Source organism: Eretmochelys imbricata, chromosome 6 (assembly GCF_965152235.1).
Source record: "Eretmochelys imbricata isolate rEreImb1 chromosome 6, rEreImb1.hap1, whole genome shotgun sequence".
Classification (NCBI taxonomy): domain Eukaryota; kingdom Metazoa; phylum Chordata; order Testudines; family Cheloniidae; genus Eretmochelys; species Eretmochelys imbricata.
The window spans coordinates 127,435,289-127,455,494 of record NC_135577.1 but is presented as its reverse complement, the minus strand read 5'-3'; the positions used below and the strand labels follow the sequence as shown (position 1 = coordinate 127,455,494).

The 20,206-nt window shown below is 42.2% G+C and overlaps 1 protein-coding gene across 3 annotated transcripts in view; it reads right to left on the bottom strand.

Annotated features, from left to right (window-relative positions):
* The window catches only part of SOS2 (SOS Ras/Rho guanine nucleotide exchange factor 2), a 113,683-nt gene that overhangs the window by 60,197 nt on the left and 33,280 nt on the right, over window positions 1-20,206 (bottom strand). For 2 of the 3 annotated variants that reach the window (XM_077819684.1, XM_077819686.1), the window contains exons 2-7: window positions 18,769-18,894; window positions 14,770-14,901; window positions 10,120-10,284; window positions 9,436-9,639; window positions 7,703-7,846; window positions 2,264-2,374 (exon numbers count right to left, since the gene is read on the bottom strand). In XM_077819684.1, the coding sequence (XP_077675810.1) occupies window positions 2,264-2,374; window positions 7,703-7,846; window positions 9,436-9,639; window positions 10,120-10,284; window positions 14,770-14,901; window positions 18,769-18,894 (882 nt within the window). The remainder of the gene's footprint in view (window positions 1-2,263; window positions 2,375-7,702; window positions 7,847-9,435; window positions 9,640-10,119; window positions 10,285-14,769; window positions 14,902-18,768; window positions 18,895-20,206) is intronic. The other variant, XM_077819685.1, reaches the window with a different exon arrangement.

Sequence of the window (20,206 nt, the reverse complement as noted above, 5' to 3'; positions counted from 1 at the left end):
ATTTGCTACTAAAAATTCACCCATGGCTTGCAAGATACACCATCCTCAACTCCCTTGGTGAGAATCTGCAGTGGCAACCTCATTAAAATAGACAACTTATCAGTTTCACTGTGATTACCTCTATTTTCACCAGAAACAACAAATCAACAAACAATGTGCTGGAACAAGTTCACTACAAAACAATTTACAAACAGCTCTCAGGTCACACAAAGCCATGTGGACCTTTATCCTTAACAGACCTCATACTTCTGCAATGTCTTCAGTACTAGCCACAAAACTTAAGTTTTTCCTCAATCAAGATTTCCATTGCATTAACAAAATATTCCTCAGGAAAGCCTAAGTCACCTGGTTTTAATATCTACACAAAAGACTAGTTATGCATTTCCTTTTCTTATTAATTAGCACTAGCTCAAAGAGCCAAAAATTAAGAACATGCAGAATTCTATAGTGAACCCGTATTCATGACTAAGCAGACATAATCCTAAAACACACAGTCATGTCTGGGAAGTTAGAGTATTAAGGCATAAAGCTTGAAAAACATTATGATCAGTCAGATAGGCTCAAACCCACTTCTTTAATGGATATTTTACTAGGAGTAACAAAAGAAATTTCAATTTCCTGCAGAATTTGGTGCTGGAATGCAACGGAAGCTTAAAAAGACTACCTGGGACCCAGAGACAATCTGACCAAAGTGCACCCCACAAGAAATTCTAGTACCCCACCTCCTACCACCCCGCAAGAGGGTTTGTGGCACTCACATCTCTCTTCTGTTAATGCTACCTCCTGCTCTCCAGATCTCAAAGTGCACTGTGTCTTTCCCTCCAGATCCTTGGTAGATCCATAGGCCCAGATATTTAGATTCTGCCTTAATCTACCCCTCCGACGCGCCAAAGAAATTAGGAGATCTTATTAAATACACGGGATAATACTATTAGTAATAACTTTGGGATTCACATTTATTTAGTCAACCAAAATGATTCTAAAACTGTTTCACTTTTTGATCAGTTAACTAACGCAGTAACTCAGAAGGCAAGAAGAGGAGAAAGAATTTCCAAGGGATCCTGGGAAAGGAACATGACTTCTTGAAGCATGGATCAGAAAGAAAGCAGAGAGAAATCATGGACACACTTAAAATGAAGTAACTGTGGAATGGAAACTTATTTATCCAGTGTTTTACTTTCTGGAAATAATCTGTCAGTCTAAGACATCTAGACTGGACCTCTCTTTCTGCAATTGCCAGAGGCAGCTCATGGTTGTCCATGGGACTTCAAGGCTTGGCCATACCTCTTCTGCCTTCACTCCAATTTGCTCGGAGACAAAATGCTAAGGAACATCCCAAACACAGTCCAACTCTTCCTATTGGGAGGGAGCGTCAAGAGAGGATGCCAGCTTCCTTCCCAAGTGACTCAGTATCCACCTGAGTATCTGGGATAAGACTCCAGAGCTTTTCCCATACAGAAGTGGACCGGCCATGTTTTGGTTTGGTTTTGGGGTTTTTTTGATGGGGGGGAGGAAGGGCGGGGAAGGGGTTTACTGCACTGACCAAAGAATCAGGTGCAGGATGATGGTCTTGTTTATTGAGTCCCAAAAGGTGAAGAGGACTGACTCACCCTTGAAGAGATGTCTCGGGAGGAGTCTCAGCTGGCACGATGGGACATAAAGACCCTATCAAGCTGTCCAAACTGAGTCCTTGCCCAAGCAGGGTCTGTGGGATAGGAGCAACTGTGGCAGAGCTCTCCTTCTGTGGCTCCTTTGAGTCTCCTTGCAGATGAAGAACTCTTAGCCATTTGTAGGCACTGTTTAGCAGGATCTGCCATGCTGGGAGGGGAAGGGGAAAATAAACAAGGGAAGGAGCTCAGTGGGTGGTCCTGTTAAGAAATGAATCCCTGAAAAAAGTCAACCATTGGATGAAGGACAAGGTGTTGGTGGGGAAGGAGAGAGAGAGAGAACATTGTTCATTGGCTTGGTATTAAAAACGGCGATGGCAACGGAAAGGGCAGGAATGCCAAGTCACCGCTTTGCTGGAGGCAAAGAATCTAGTACGAGGGCTGAAGGGAAGTGACCAAGACCCACGGACATGTCTGAGCTGCCTCCATTATTTGCAAGAAGAGAGGCACAGCCCAAATACTTTAATCTGAGGAGAAATCATGATCCAGGATACCACTAGGATTTCCCTCAACCCCAAAGAGTGATTGGGAACAGGAATATAGAATGGATCTTATAAAAGAAATGTGGTATTTCTTGAGTGAGATTTCATACTTACCTGAAAATGTAGCGCAACAGCTGGTTTAGCCATCAAGTTATTAAAATGCTCATGAAACCGTGGAGAAAGAATATCCTGGGACAAAGTTTCATATGGATCAAAGGCTTGTTCCTAAAGGAAGGAGGAAATAATTATGTATATACAGAAAAAGGATGTAGGACATCTTTTGTGCTCAGCTGTACGATTTGTTTATTGAGATCTGATGTGTTAATGTGATTTTTCAATAAACTTTCAGTTTACTCAAAAATAATATAACTCAGCATATCCCATAATTCATTAATGTATATTTTAATACATGCACAAATCTTTTGTGAGCATTGCTCGGCATCACCATATTTGTCATTCACACAAATTATAATGAAATGGTGGCAGCCAAGAGGCAAATTCTTATTTACAGTCCAGTAGTGATCCCACCACCAAGTCATGTTTTGAAAAGGCTTCTCTAACATGTATGAAAACAATGATTACTTACCCTCACAGTAACTTTGGTTCTCTGAGCTGATGTCGGCGTGGATCCCACTGTAGGTGCTCATGTGCCTCACACGTTGCAAGACCTGATTCCCTATGAAATCTCATGTAAGGAAGATCAGCCCTAAGTGTTTGGGGCTCACTCACTCTCCTGGCCAAAGTGCTTGCAGCTAGGAAAACGGTCTTCAGAAAGAGCTTTCTTTTGAGTCCGAGTCTCGACAGGATGACACGGAGTTCTGAGGTAGGAGTCATCTCTTTGACCAGTGGGTAAATATACATCACATCCTTGAGGAGCTTCAATACTGCTCGGTGAGAGAAGATGGAGCACAAACATACAGGCAGATGGCAAACTGAGATCAGAACTGGATGGACCTCAGTGGAGCTGAACAAAAGACCAGAGTGTTTCAGATGCAGCAGTATTCAAAAATCTATGGTACTTGCATAGAAGCCAAGCCTGGTCAGGCCACCAAGATCAAGAACCTTTTCCAAGTTGACAATTAAGTCCTCCTGGTTGTTGGGTTTCTACTCCGTAACCGCATCTCCTGCAGTTATTTAGGGCAGTCCCTGACCGCGGTACTTAGCCAGCCAACATCCAGGCTGTCAGGTGCAGAGACTTACGGTCCAGATGAACTATCTGGCCATGGTGCTGCAAAATCAGGTCCAGGCACTATGGGAGCCGGTTCAGTGGCTGAATGGACACCTATAGCAGATCTGTCATTCAAAACTGTTGCAGCCAATATGGTGCTAAGAGAAGCATCGTGGCTGTGACTCTTGGATTTGGAAATTACCATGGAAGATGTGGGAACAGGTGGAAAGACATAAAGGAGGCCTTGGGTTCCACTGCGGAAGGAAGGTGCTGGGCAATGAGCCTGGAACAGAGATGAGAGTGGACACTGCCCTTGGTGGTGAACAGGTCTAATACAGGAACCCCCCAATGATGGAATACTGGTACTACAACATCTCTCTGCAGTGACCATTCATGAGTGGCATGGTTATTTTCTTATAAAGTCTCTAGGTCAATGCTGACTCCTGGGAAGTGAAGAGCCACTGGGGTTACTCGTTGCTAGCACCATATCTAGAATTTGATGGCCTCCAGGCAGAGTGGCGAGAAGCATACATTTCCTTGTTTCTGCAGTGAATCACAGATGTGGCATCCATCAGGTTCTACACTGTGAAATTTCAGAGGACAGGCCAGAACACCACCCAGGCCAGCCTTAGGGCCCTGAGTTCCAGGATGTTTATGGGAACTCCCATGTTCTCCAGGAACCAGATCCCTTGCATTTGCAGGTAGTCCAGGTGGGCTCCACAACATTTGCCTGATGCATCTGCGACTGAAGTCTTTGTTGAGTAGGAGGAACAAAAACGGTACCCCCACTGCTTAATTTTTTGGAGTCTAGCACCATGTCAACTCTGCAACAATATGAGGTGGCCCCAAGACCTTACTGTCCACCCGATGTCTTGGAGGGGAATAGATGAACTTGACCCAAAGTAGCAGCAGCCTCAGGTGAAGTCTGGAAGCACCATCACATACATGCCATGCTGGCATATGGTTGAACAATCCAAGGCAAGTCTGTAACCACTGTAGTCTGATCTTATCTCAAGTAATAGTAATTGCAATGACAGGAACTTGAACTCTGATAGGTATGCCCACTCTGACGTGGAGTCTATTGTAACTCCAATGGACTCTATCCTCTGCATCACAGTTCACTAGGAGGACCCCCGGGCAAACAGGAAGGGAGAATACTCTAGGTTCATTGCAGTCTCTTGCTGGGATCTGCCTTTGACCAGCCAGTTATCCAGGTAAGCGTAGACATGGATGCCCTGCCTCCTTAGGTACGCTGCAACCTCAGCTAGCCAGGTGGTAAAGACTCTCAGTGCTGTGGAGCGTTTGAATAATAGTACCTTGTGCTGGCAGTGATTTGGTCTCACTGCGAATCTCAAGTACTTCCTATGAGCTGGGTGGATCTTTGACAAGAAGGGAGAGACCCTCTCTCAGGTAAGGAAATTATATTTCAAGAATAAGGTGCGAGAGTTTGCCACCCAGGGGGGCATCTCAGTTTGGTCGCGGATATCGATATGGGTTCTGAGTTGGTGCCAAGGTCCTTCACCATGTGCCATTCCCACCTTGGCAGACTTGGGGGCTCTCTCCTTGGAATTAAGCTTCACAGTCTCCTTGTGGGATGATCCCATGTGTTGCTTGGAGTGCACACTCTATGCAGGATTGTCTCAGTGTTGTACTTCTGTTCCTGGGGCACAGGTTCCGATGTTGAAGCTGTCAGCACTGAGGTCGCTGGTGTTGAAGGCATCAAAGCTGATGGTGCCAGTTTTGACAGTGTCCCCTTAGTTGCCTTTTTCACTAACTGCTCTTGGAGTGTGGTGGCTAATGCTGACTCTTTCAGTTCCACTTTGGTAGCTGTCACTTCCTCTGGGTCTGAGGTGACCCACATGGATCACTCAAGCACATGTAACTTGACCCATAAGTCCCTACAGTTACAGATTCTAGAGGAAAACAACTGGTATGCCAAGGACCTTGGGATATGGTTCTCTCCCAGGGAGAACAGGCAAGAGCTAGGTCAATCTTCTGTCAGTAGGGAGGATGAGACCATCATATGATGGGCAGGGTTTGAACCCTGATGGTTTAGAGCGGTGGTTTTCTATCCTTTTTCATTTGTGAGCCCTAAAAAATTTCAAATGGGGGTGCAGATCCCTTTGGAAATCTTAGTCTGCAGACCCCCAGGAGTCCATGGATCATTGGTTGAAAACAACTGGTTTAGAGTCTGTCATGTGGGTGCAAAATACCTTCCCCCGCTTCTGGAGGTACACCAGGGTCTTCTCTCTATTTTTTTTTATTGGAATGTCCAAATTAAAGGAAACAAGGGGGAAGAGTGATGAAGACCTCTCTCTTCACTACACTATCCAAGAAAGGGTGAGTTTGAAGCCTTGTAGAAGTAGCTGGTCAGAAAGTAGCTGGGTTCCATCTCACTGTCATGGGTGGTAAAAGCCAACTGAAGGAAGGCCGTGGCTGCTCTGCCCTTTCTGCCATTGCACAAGGCCCAGACAGACACTGCTATTCAAAAGAATCCAGTCTCACGTGCAGGAGGCATACGAGCACCTACGACAGTGGGATCCACACAAACATATTGGAAGATGTGTTTCTATACTTACTGTCTGGTTATGACTGCTCTAGTTAAGGCTGCATTAGGACATTCTGTGTTGATATGCTCATAATTTTCTGAAATTTTCACTGAGGCATTTTCCACTCATGGTCTCTGCCCAAAAGTGATTTTTTTTTAAAAGGTTTGGGCAAAATTCCTTCAACTGTTTTCTGCTAAGAAAACAACCAACATAACTAACTGTTTTACCTCACAATAAAACAACAAAGAAGAACTATATACAAGCGAATGAAAGTGCTCTCGTAACGAAACCACAAATGGGAAGAACATGGATTCCAACTCTGACCATGTGGCGGTAAGAGGGAACTGAAGAGACGTTGACCCACACAAACTAATATAGCCTCACCTGAGACATGAGGCTATGTACAATGGACATGTGGGTCAACGGACACCGCTGCAAAAATCGTCTGGCTCTAGCACACATGAAAACCCACGTTTGGAATACATACAGGGAACACCACTTGAACAAGAATCATAAAATGCAAGTGTAAAAAAGCTGCAGGCACTTTTGGAGCCAGGCTATTACAAAACTAATTGATATCTGAAAGCTGCATTCAGCATTACAATGGTCATGGTTATTTTGGAAAAACTGGTTTTGATTTGACATAGTTATGAGAATTTGCAGCTTGTGTACCGAGAATACGCAGCAGAGTTTTACACCATTACATACATGCTCTTAAGGCGTGTTTTATTCAATATCCACGAGGCAGAAATGACCAATTTAAGTTCCACACTCATGCATGCATATTTCAGCCCTTTTTTGCTTTAGACTATTTGAAAATATTACATGTACTGTAATTATTTTAAAATTATGTGGCCAAAAATCAAAAAGAGGTTTTCACCAGGATACTAAAATGCCACCTGTCTAGAAACTTTCCATACCAAACCACCAAGATATTAGATCCACAGAAAAAAGACAAACTTTAAATGGAAAGGTTTCAGAGTAACAGCCGTGTTAGTCTGTATTCGCAAAAAGAAAAGGAGTACTTGTGGCACCTTAGAGACTAACCAATTTATTTGAGCATAAGCTTTCATGCATCCGATGAAGTGAGCTGTAGCTCACGAAAGCTTATGCTCAAATAAATTGGTTAGTCTCTAAGGTGCCACAAGTACTCCTTTTCTTTTTAAATGGAAAAGCTTGTTTCCTCTCTGTTCCCTTCATTTCAAAAATGTTACCCCATTTTTGCAGAAGAAAATTTACCTTTGAAAACAGACCAGCCCAAAACGTGATTTAACTTTATGAGCAAATTATAGGGCTTTTATAATGGAAATACTTAAGACAACCTCCTGTTTAAAATTTTGATACCAGAACTGGATGCAGTATTCTAGTATCCATCTCCTCAATGCCGTATATAGAGGTAAAATCACCTCCTTACTCCTACTCACTTGTTTATACATCCAAGGATTGCATTAGCCCTTTTTGTCACATCATTACACTTGGAGCTCATGGTGAGCTGCTTGTCCACTATGACCCTTAAATCATTTTCAGATTCACAGCTTTCCAAGACACAGCCCTCCATTATACACACATGGCCTGTATTCTTTGTTTCTGGATGCATGACCTTGTATCTGTTGGTCTTAAAAAGGCTTGTTTGAGTGGGCCCATCTTACCAGCTCTGTGTGACTGCCCTATCATCATTCTCTGTTCAGAACCTCATAAAAGCTTTTTTTTTTTTTTTTTTTTTTTGGAGGAGCAGAACATGCCCTCTATTGTCCATTCCACAGAGATACAGAATCATGGACACTAGCTTAATATGAAAATACAAAATATTCCTATGAAGTGATTTTAGAAACTCACCTCTGCCAGATCTTCAAAGCAGCTGCCAGCCAAAGGATGAGGACTACTTTCATCTGTCATTTCAACAGTATCCTCAATCAACCCCAAGAGCTTCACAGTCAGTTCATGAATATCTGAAATGTTGCTAAAGATCATGTCGATATCCTGAGAAAACAAAAACTATGCTTTAGTAATATTTGTTACCATTTCCTTTACTCTTTTGCAGACATCCAAGTGTTTCAAATAAAGTTTGAGCTATCTAAGCCCTGTCTACACTGGCAGCAGGGTGTAGGGCACACGTAGCTTACACGTTGCAGTGAAAACAGGCTGCATCCACACTGGCAGAGCCTCTCCCCACTGCTGGAGCTTTTTTGTGCTGCCTCCATCATGCCAGAGCCTTTCCCTGCAGCAGGGAAAAGCTCCAGCAGCATGGATGCAGCATGATACTGCACTGTAGACGGAGGAGGTACTGCTTGGGCGTATCGAGAGTCATGTAGGGTATACCCACAGGATTCAGGTCTGTCATTACTCGCCTAAGCAGTGCCTCACTGTCTACACGTCTATGCGGTGCCTCTGCTCTGCACGCTGCCATAAGGAGTGTGCAGTGTAGACATACCCTAAATAGGGACGAGACAACAGAAAGAGGGGAAAGGCAGGAAAGTTCTAGGCATCAATTCAGGCTGAGCGATCATGCTTGGGTATATTCACTTTGATCCAACATTGCACAATTTTTACTTTTAAATGTCCGAGAGCATGGTGCAGTATCCAATCCAGCGTTCGAGAGCAGTGTTTCTTGTGAGAGAAGCTATGGGTTATTCACTGGGTAGGACAATAGGGTCTAACGTTTTTAGCCTGTACACTAACAGGCCACAATCAGCAGGGGAGGAGCAGTTTAAAGCTGTCATTATTTCCCCTCCATCACCCTCCTTGCTCTTTTCTGTCTCTGAACTTAACCTGAAGTGAAAATTTAAAAACGACCCCCAGCTCAGGTCTCAATAACAAAACTGTATGATCAAAGCTATGCAGTCACTTTTTCAGAGTACCAGCTGGGCTTAGAGAGGGAAGTGGCAGCTTCCTTTTTCAAGTCCTGCTTTTAGTGTCCCTTATCTCAGAAACACACCCATCTGTGCAGTCTTCCCCAACCCATCATCTGGAAAGCACCCTTCCCTTGACTCCAACCTATGAATAACATCCATTTCTTCTCCACTTACCTCCAGCCTTGCCCCACTCCATCCTATGCTCAGGAATTCATCCCATCTCTCCCTGCCCACACCCTAGCCCCCAAATGTCTCTCCTCCCCCTAATCAATTTTCCCCTTTCCCTGTCAATCAAGGTAAATTACCAAGGTTTCACATCTTCCTCTTTTTGAGGGACATCTGCAGCCCCTCTTCCTAGCACTCTCTTTCCTAGGAACCCCAGCTCCTCCATCTGCTGCTTGCCTGGTAAAGTGCAGGTGCGTAATTGCATAAGGATCAGGCTTTCTACCCACATGACCATCTGGCACTATAACTATTGTTTGCATCCAAAAAAATCCCTTGCTTTTTAAACCTTGGTCTGAGAATATTCATCTAAGACTGCTATCTGCAGTGCCTCCCTCTTATTTCAGGCACCAATCACCACTTCTGTTATACACTAGGATACTTCAAACCAAATTTCACCTACTCTGCTACAGTCAATGTAAATTTGCTAAGTTATGGTTGAAAACGGATATGCAAGTATTTAAGCATTAAAACAGTAATTAAAAAGGGACTTACATAAGGTGTGAACAACTTTCTGTTAGACAGGAAAGCTTCCCGAAACACTTTTATTATCAGATTCAACTCCCGCAGATACTGTCTTTCTTCTGCAATTTCAGTTCTCACTAGCTCATAGTAATTGAGTTCACCTGAAGAAGAGGGCTCATCTTCACACAGCGAAACCAAACCAATAACATCCTGATCAAACATATCCATCAAAACCTAGCAAAGAGTGAAAGTCAAGTTTTTATACAAGTCTGATTTCTATCCTTCATTCAAACTCAATGGTCTCGATTTGTTCAAAAACTAGTGAACTGTATTTAACACAACACTTTCTGTAACAATCACAAGGTAGTAAACTTGAATCTTGGGCAGGATCAATTGCCAATACTGTGTTTTTTATAATTTAGTGCAGCAGGAAAACAAGTTAGGATTTGAGGAAGAGGGATTCAGAAGAACACAAGGCATCTTGCAAAAGCTTTTGCCTGATAATGAAGATAACTGAAATTCAACAAAAAAGGTTTCTGAACAATTTAATAAAGATGAAACTAGAAAGACAAAGTGGAGAACCTACCATTACAAAGAGGTGTCATAATAATGATAATCATAACAGCATGATGCAGTTGGGAACTAAAGCACAAGGTTTTTAAATAAAGCGATAAGCCATTTAAACATCAGTATAGCAAATCAACTATTTCTTACCTTATCAGCACACATAGACACCTTAATGTCTTGCTGGGAGATTTCAAAGTGTCGTATATTGAAAACATAATTTCCAGCCAGTTTCAAAATGTCAGCTGAGATATATTCCAAAACAGCCACAATATAAAGAGACACATGATAATCTACTTTATAGCCTAGAACCTCCTGCAAATTAAAAAGAAAACACAGTAAAACTATAGTCATGCCTGAAAGTTATTGACGTTGAGCACCATATTTGAAAACTAAGATATTAGCATTTTTACCAAAAGGATTTTTGCTTTGAGTTACCAGCTCACACACAGCTGCAATAGCCAGAGCACAGAACAGAAAAAGGGAGTCTGTGGCCAGCAATATTTACCAAGGAAGAGCTTAGAAACACGCCACTGTCACATTTTGCCTGCTACAGAAACATGGCTTTTCAAATCCCATTAAAATTAAAGGACTTGAGTGGGACCATTCATGTGCTTAAAATTAAGCAAGCCTAAGTCCTTGCAGGATGAAAGTCTACACATGGAAATTGGAGAAAAAAGGATTCTTCCTTTTACATTTTTAATGCAAAATGTGTTTGCACCTTTTGCAGAATCAAAAATTGTCTGCTCTTAATCTCTTGCAAGCTGTAATTCACGTTGGCCTGTCCATTATCCTGGAACATTTGACCACTGTCGAAAGACAGGCTACTGGGCTTGATGGACCATTGGTCTGACCCAGTGTGGCCATTTTATATAACCTTAAATAGGAATTAAGTGAAGTGTTCACACAAAAGGTGTGCAACTGAAGAAATCACATACTTATACTCAAATTAATATGAAGGGGTTAATTAAGCTTTGGGAGAAAAGAAAGTGGAGTAGAAGAGAAAAACAGAGAAGACATTGTTCCACTTTCAAAAACATTTCAAACAGGATGATATTTTTCATATTCTGCTGAGGGTTTACTTCACCCCACACCTTTTGCCTGTTAAATATTTGTGATAGGACCATAATGAATAAATACAGATAGGTTTGTGCATTTTAGTAATATTAACCTTGTATCATGCCATCATCTATTTTGGGATGCATCATTTAAAACCAGCTACTATGGTCCTATATACTTGCCCACTAGCTGATTTTACTGGTGTAACGAGTAAGACTATGATTTAGTCATGAAGGTCGCAGAAGTCACAGAATCCGTGACTTCCAGCGACCTCCATGACTTCAGCCTGTGGTGGGCAGGAGCTGTAGGGTCCACCACTGCCCGCAGGGGCAGGGAGCTGCAGGGTACCCGTGGCACCTCTGGCAGCCCCTAGAGCTCCAAGCCGCCACGGGCAGTGGGCAACCCCCCGCTGACACAGGAGGCAGGGGACCCCCGGAGCTGCAGGTGGCAGGGGTACCCTGCAGCCCCCAGCTGCTGCAAATGGCTCCTAGCCCCTGCACAGTTGCCCTGCTTCAGGTGATGTGGGGACCTGCAGATCCCCATTTTGTCAAGTATATTTTTAATAAGTCACAGACAGGTCACGGCTTATGTGAATTTTTCTTTTTTGCCCATGACCTGTCCATGACTTTTACTAAAAATATCCATGAAAAAATCTTAGCCTTAGTAATGAGTAATCTCTAGAAAGAAAAGCATTATTCAGAGCTGCTAGGTTTTTCTTAACAGCCACCCCCAACCACTGTCATAAACTACGATATTATACTCAATAGATAGGAGTCTGATTATTATTCCGGAGAGAGATACTGAAAAGGCCTCAAGTCTGCCTGGTATCGAATACATATCTGCTGTTTGTCTTCTTTTTTTATGCTAGTTGCTAACTTTATTCCGCAATGCTACCATCTGACAGAAGGAATTTCCTTTTACATTTTGGAAATATGAAGCATGGAGAGAAACAGACCCACATTATACCTTAACAGGAAGAAACTTTTGCATTTTTAAAGATTGACTTAAAGATGAAAAATCAGTGGATATTGTAAAACTAATTCAGGATAAACCTATGCTTTAAAAAAATCCCATTTCAAAAATCAACAGTATGCCCAAGAAACTGAACTTCCAGGCTTTCATGGTTTCTTCAAATTTAACCAGTGGCACTCACTACTAGTTAAGAAGTGAAAGCCAAACAAGAATTTTTCCTGCCATTAAGTTTGATGTGAGGATATGTTAGACCAGGGGTTCTCAACAAATTTTTTGGTGGCCACGGTGACAATTTTTCCTAAAATTCTTAATTAACTTTAGGAAAAACAAATATACATGTCCAAATCATTGTAATTTATTGAATCTTTTTGAAGACTCAATAATAAAAATAATGTACAGTTGTCTCTATTCTTTACTGGACCAGAATAGAAACACAAATAAGCTGCTCTGAAGGTTCTTGTCTTTTTTGTTGTTGTTCCTTTTGCTTTTTTAAAAAGATTTGCTAGCTAGTAAGTCTGCTGCTGTGAAAAGTGATATTAACAAACATACAAATATCACTTTTCACAGTAGTAGACTTACTCAGTCCTAGCAAGCCCAGGGACAAATTAAGCCTTGGATGGGGAGGTCGATAGGGGGGAACTGGGAGACGGGGGGAAATGCATGATGGGCTGGTGGAGGCCAGAGGCGATGGGCAGAGGGGAGCCCCACAGCTGGGGGTTGGAGCTCCATGGCCAGAGCCTGCTGTCTGCCACCCCAGGAAGGTGGGGAACTCAGTAGCTGCCTGTTCCTCCAGCATGTGTCTTGGGGGTGGGGAGGGGCAGGTCTAACCCCTGCTGTTGGCCCTGGGGGTGGGACCACTGCTTTGCCGCCACCCCAATCACTGCCCGGAGGCTGTGGCCACAAGAAAAGCCCCGATGGCCGTATGTGGCCACACTGGCCGTATTTGAGAAATGCTACGTAAGACAAACCATAAGAACTTTACTGTTAATTCTTTCTTAGAACTGTACATATTATAGCACAACAGTCTTAATTTTTTTAAAAACCCTTTGAAGTAATTTGCAGTGCTATAAAAGAATGTCACCACACCTTTTTTTAAAAGAACGCATCTTCACATGCTGGTACATAATTTTGTATTTAAATAATATTTCCAAGCAGAGATTTCTAACATACATTTCTAAGGTTTCAGAGTAACAGCCGTGTTAGTCTGTATTCGCAAAAAGAAAAGGAGTACTTGTGGCACCTTAGAGACTAACCAATTTATTTGAGCATGAGCTTTCGTGAGCTACAGCTCACTTCATCAGATGCATACCGTGGAAACTGCAGCAGACTTTATATATACACAGAGAATATGAAACAATACCTCCTCCCACCCCACTGTCCTAGTAAAGGAAAAGGAGAAGCAACTTTAAGAGCCATACCTAGAAACTGAGCCAAACCTAGTTCCCTTCAAAGCAAATGAGCACTTTGACACAAATTACAAAAAATAAAAAATAAATTGTTTACTGTGACCTTAAAGAAGCGAACTTACTAAACTGAAGACTAAGCATGTCAATGTTGCAGTACCAGTTATTTCTTTACTTAGAAAAATATGGCCCTTATTCAGGCTAATAACAAAATAACTTAACTAAAGCTACATTTCACTGTATAAATAATATCTTATTATATGTACAGATCAGAAATGCTTCCCAGACCTTGCTGATCTTTAATAGCTCCCTTCTAAAGTACATTTGTAAATTACTCATAATGTAAGCCATCCATAAACTACAATGTTCCAAAAGCAACAGGCTTTTATTCCCTCACTGTTTCTGTGGTCTCTTTATTTAGAGCTTCCTGGTCACTTACTGACACTTGGTCACATGGAACAAGTATGAATGAGTAAAGGAATAGCAACTTACTTTCCTTTTCCTAAGGCTATGGGGAGGAAGGTTGAGTAAGGGATATCTATCCCTCTTCCATTTACACATGCAATGAAGTGAACTTAATTCAGCTATTGCTACAGCTACACTGATCTGAACGTTGGAAATGCTGTTCTGCTAAGAAAAGTGACACTAAAAATAGCATCGGGGGATGAAATGTTTGTGACTCAATGATTTCCATATCAAACTTGCGTAGTTTGAAAGTAAAATTTATCTGCTAGCTCTATACATCTGAGTGTCAAGTTGGCTAGTTTCCTTCTCAACCCCCACCCCCCATAATAAATGTTTTGTAGTTCAAATTAGGACTTCTGTTTTGTCTTGGAAAACTCACTATTGTCAAATTAAGCCTCAGTGACACCTTCTGACTCCAACAGGTCTGCACAAATATAATTGATTGGAATTCAGTAAACATTTCTGTTGTTAACGTACGAGGAATAGTATCCAGCTCTATCCCCCTCAGCTGTTTTGCCTCCACAGTGCCAATAGAGCACTAAATGCAGATACTAAAGGCGACCAGGTAGAACTCTGAATACATAAAGGGAGCAGATATGTGGGGTAAGGTGCCACCATTTTTTACATAGCTAACTTTTCAGAGTAGAACTAAACTTTAATAAATGAAGTCTACAACAAGAGAGATTCAAAAGTTTGGTTTAGTGCTACATTTACATAAATACAGTATACTAAAATGGCTACTTTTACTCTTCCAACCAACATCAGAAACGGATCTGGATTTGTCTTTTCTTTTCTACAATAGTTTACACACAAATTAAAAAAGAAATATTTAAAGATACTATGCTAAACAAGCAAAACATAGCATAAAGTAAAAATTAACTCTGAGACTTATCTAAAATACCTTTAATAGGGGATGTATCTTGTCAACAGGTAGTAGGAGAGGGTTTCTTCGTTTTCGTTTCTCTATAGCAGACTGTGCATCAGCTATAGCCCACTTGTCGATTGGATGAGGAAATGTCTTTTGAACTCGCTCCTGCCCAAACATAAGAAATGCAGTTTAACCAGTCAGCATACATAAGCTTGCAAAATAGTCACTCACCTAATTTCCCTATTGATGTTTGTACCCCATCGCTTCCTCACTTCTAATTGCTCCATTGCTCTCTCTCTTAGGCTTTTCTCCTTTCATGCAGCCCCACCTCTAAGGCTGGAACAATCTTCTACTCCCCACAGAACAAGCATCCTTTCAAATCTCGCCTTAAAACAGTCCTTCCTGCCCTTTGTTATTTGCATTATGACAGCACTTAGAGGTTCCAGCTGAGATGGGGCCCAATCATACTGAGCACTGTACAAACACAGGAAGAGGGGACACTAAAGAGCTCTCCGTCTAACTGGAAAAGACAAAGGGATATTGTTCCCATTTTACAGATGGGGAATTAAGGGTCTGTCTACAAAGCAAAGTAAAACCTGTGGCTGGCCCATGCCAGTCGACTCAGGTTCATGGGGCTTGGGTTGCAGGGGTGTTTCATTGTGGTGTCAATGTTCAGGCCTGGGCTGCGGGACCCTCCCACCCTGTGGGGTCCTAGAGCCCAGGCTACAGCCCAAGCCCAGAAGTCTATACAGCAATGAAACATCCCTGCAGCATGGGCCCCATGAGCCCAAGTCAGCTAGCACACACCAGCCACAGATGACTAGTTACTGTGTAGACATACCCTACTAATGGCTGATTCATTAGCATTTTGTCGTCACGTTTACATCATTTTAGTTTACACAAGGAAGTATGCAGAAGCTGTTTGGCCCACACAAGCTTGTGCTTAGGTCAGTGATGCCCAAACTTTTCAGGGTCATTGCCCCCCCGCTTACCCCTGTCCATGCCCCCACCCGCCCGAGCCGGGGCTGGGAGCAAGGGGGCGGGGAGGGGGCAGGCGGGGTAAGGAGGCCGAGGCTGGGGCTGCATCTGGGAGTGGGTCTGGGAACGGAGCCATAGCCAGGGACGGATGCTGGGGCCAGGGTGTGGAGCCACAGCAGGGGTAGGAGATGCTCCCTCCCAATCCCTATGGGAGCTGGCCCAGGTCCCACTGCGCCCCCCACAAACGTTCCTCTGCTCCCCTCAATTTGGGGACCTCTGGATTAGGTTTATGTGGCCCTCCTGTGTAATAAGATTGGGCACCACTACCCTAAAGCACAGAGAGAAGATGTAACTTGCCCACAGTCACTGAGAGTCTGTGACAGAAGTAGGAACTGAACCCATATGAAAAGCTCTGTTCCTTTCTCCGTGGGCCCAGAAGGTAGTCATGGGCAATTGCTCTTCTTCCTCAAAGGCATTCAAGTGGGGTTCTACAAGGTTCTATTCTCATCTCCCTCAACATCAGATGTGACACATGGTTTGGGTGGTGCCATCATACAACTCTACTTTACAACTGTCACCAGAGCTGAATAGTTCAGTTTTCCCAGGGTATAGTCAAGACTGACATCTAGATGATGGCTAGATGGCTGAAGCTCAATTCAGACAAGACAGAGATTTTACTCATTAGCTGCAGGAATCATCCAGGAGATGACTGAGTTGATGTGTCCCCTCAATAAAGGGCTTTTGCCCACGTTTTGACAGGAAGGTGTATAATCTGGCGGTCTTGCTAGATTCAAAGTTCTTTTAAATGATCACATGGCAATACTAGCTAACAGTCCTTTTTGTCATCCTACACCAAATAAACAGATTGCAACCTTTCCTCTTGGATGCAAGCCTTGCCGCAATTATTCACTGCTTTATGACCTTTACACTGGATTACCGCAATCAACTTCACTTGGGACTGCACCTGAAAGTCACCCAGAAACAAGGTAATGTGGAACATAGCTGTCCACTGACTTATCAGTTCATCTCACAGAGTGCATATGACACTTGGGCTTAAGACTGCACTGGCTTCCTGTTTATAGTTGGAAACAATTCAAAGTGTTGTTTCTAACCTATTAAGCCCTTTATGGTTTGGGTCTTGGGTACCTTAGGCTTGCTCCTGTTCACACTTACGCACATACTTAACTTTACATGCAAATAGTCCATTTACTCCAATGGGAGCTACTGGCATGTGTAGATATTTGCATGAACAGGATCTTAGATCACTGATCTCCTTGTGTTCTATCATGACAACTGAGAACAGCTGAGGTGTACAGCAAACAAACAATCTCCAGATTTAAGCTTCAGGGGTCTTGTGGCAGAGTGATCTCCATGAATAGACCTTGACTCATTCCTACATTCATCTGGTAGAGTTTAAGTCTGTTGACCTTCAAGGTGTACTACTGTTTTTGGGAACTTGCAGTTACTCTTTAAACATACTTCCTCATTTTTAATGAAATAATCAAGTCTAGTTAGGTTACATTACTAAGTGCTTTTATCAATATTGTTTCACTACCGAAAAAAAGCAATTTTTTTAAAAGATACAAGTAAAACTAAATCCTGTGTATAGCTAAAATCTTATGTGCTGAGATATCTCTTTGCTCAGATAAAGTATTGGCAGTTTTATAAAAGGTTAGCATCTCTCTTTTCTCTAAGAAACAATGCGTGAGGACTTGGGAATCTTACAGACAAAGTTTCTTACATAAATCAGTACTGGTGTAATTGTTTAATAAAATACATACCTAAAATCTTTAACTCATACATGTGGAGTATAATTACACCCAATAGGAAATTAATATGCACATAAACTTATTTTAGCTTTCCTTTTGTATTAGAAGACAGAAATTACAGAGCTGGCGAGCAGGTGACAGTCTCTGACATGGCAAAGCATTGCTCTATATTCTAGAGGACTGGATAGCTTGGGGACTGGAGATAGAACACACAGCTTTTCACCTCTACATATAAAGTTTAAATCCAGACTCCGCTGGTGGTAGCTAGAAGTAATAAAGGCTATTAAGGGACACCTACAAAATAAGCTTATTTAGCTTTATACAAATCTTTGTACAACAACAATCATAAACCAATATTAAGAATTAATCAATTGACTCAATGTCAAGTAATGTATTTAAAAACACTATACACACTAAGAATCTCAAACCCTCCAGGAGATCAGTTTTGTAAATAAACATATTTTACATTTTATAAGTACTCACAAATTATTCATTTCCATAACAAATCTGTAGAATATTAGATGAGACCATCAGCTTGTAGTGGACTGAAAGTGCCTTACATACAAAGCTGTAATTTGTCTAATATGCTACAAAACCAGTCAGGCTGGTTTTTTAACGCCGCCCCCCCCCCCGCCCCTTTTTTTTTTAGGCAGTCAATTTTTCTAATGTGAAAGATAACAGCTATTTAAAACTACGACATAACTCTGGATGTGTCTGTTAAAAAGTGCAGCCCATTAAGGCCCCAATTCTATAACTGACAGTGCATAGACAGACAGCTGCAAGAATACAGAGCCTCACTGAGTTCAATATATTTCCATACACTTAACAGCAACCTGCCCACTCTCTATCAGTTGCAAGATCATGACCTAAATCGGTAGTTTAAATTCATTACATTAAAATGTTTACGTTTTGCTTTTGGGGATTAACTAAAAAGGAAGATTAAATCCCTGCAAGCTTTGAATTCTAAAGTTCAAGGTCTATTTTAACTAAAGCAATACAAAACATTCGCAGCTAGCTATGCTTTTCTGCACTTTTTAAATACAGAATAGATTTTGTTTTAAATATTACCAGACAGTTATAAGACTTCTGAACAGAAACTAATTGCAGCTCAAATATAACTCCTTTTCTGAAAGCAGAACACTGACTAATCTTTTAGAATAATGCCCTATTTATATTCTACCTTGTTATAAATTAACATTAGATCACTTACAATAGTTGAGTACAGTCATTTTGTAAGCAAGCACTTGTTTTCCAGTATTAGATAAGACAGCTTTGCCATTCTCACCTCAACATCTTGGACAGTCCGTGGCTGTGCAATGCATAGTTTGTTCAGCAGCTGAAGTATCAGCTCTTCAATATAATAGAGGGAATCTTCTTTTGCTGAAAAACTGGGGTGAACCTGTTGCTGAACCTGCACAGTAGAATTATTTTCTTCAGTCAGAAGCTGCATTGAAGGATGTGTGGAGGAGCATATGGTAGCACAAACAGATTAAAAATACTACATATTTTATCGTCTTGCAAATTCCCATGCACATGGGCTTTCCTATGTAGTACATATAACGGTGTCAACCCATGCCATTATAATGCTTTCGTTTAATGATCAAATGAAATACAGCTGCAAAGACGACTTTAAAAATGTGAATCAAAAGCAGACTAATGGCACAGCTGCCTGGACAGTGAGAAAGCAACTGTAGAGGTAAGCTCCCCATACCCTACCACGGGTTCAGCAGCAGAATGAGTGAAGGAATGGCCTCCATTAAAAATAGCAGTATTGATCAGTTTAGCTGCGGGGGGGGAAAGGGCGGAGATAGAATTAACAGACTGGAGAAGGAGACCCGAGGAGCTGGGATGGTGAGAAAAGAGAACTGATGAATTTGACAGGGAACAGAATTAATTGCTTGGAGAAAAGGCCAGGGGTGAATGGATGTGAGAATGGGGTGAAGTAGCTCGTGAATTGCTGTCCAGTATGTGAGAAAAACAAATGTGAAGTGTATATTTGTGAGAGAAGGAAAGATCAGAGTGAAGTGTGCATGGATGAGCAAGAGAATAAATGAGTAAGTGTCACTGCACTTGTCTAGATTAGGCACAAATTGAGGGTAGCTAACCCCAACCTTTTGCCTAGCATAGTCAAAAATTAACACCACCTTTTACCTCAATTTAGCTCGGTGAGATCAACTGTAGGCTTCCTCTCCCAAAGGTCAACCTCAACCAGCTACACTGAGGTAAAATACACTAAACTGTGTCTAAACTAATGGAAAGGTCGTGGTTAGCTAACACGGTTTAGCAACTCTGATTTATCCTGGATCTCTTTTCTCAAATTTCACAAACACTGAGGGCATGGCTACACTTGTAGATGTAGAGCACTTTGAGTTAAACCAGCCTTCGTAGAGCGCAGTAGGGAAAGCGCTGCAATCTGTCCACACTGACAGCTACAAGTGCACTGGCATGGCCACATTTGCAGCGGCATTGGGAGCTGTGCATTATGGGCAGCTATCCCAGCATGCAATTAACTGCAACGTGCTTTTCAAATGGGGGGCGTGGAGTGTGACAGGAAGTGTGTTGTGTGTATGTGGGGGGAGAGTGTGTGTTTTTGGAGGGCTGAAAGCATGTCAGCATGCTGTCTTGTAAGTTCAGACAGCAGCAGATCTCCCCCTCCCTCTCTCTCTCCCACACAGCATTCCACAGTGGCTTGCTTTGTCTTGGAACAGCTGTCAGAAACGGAG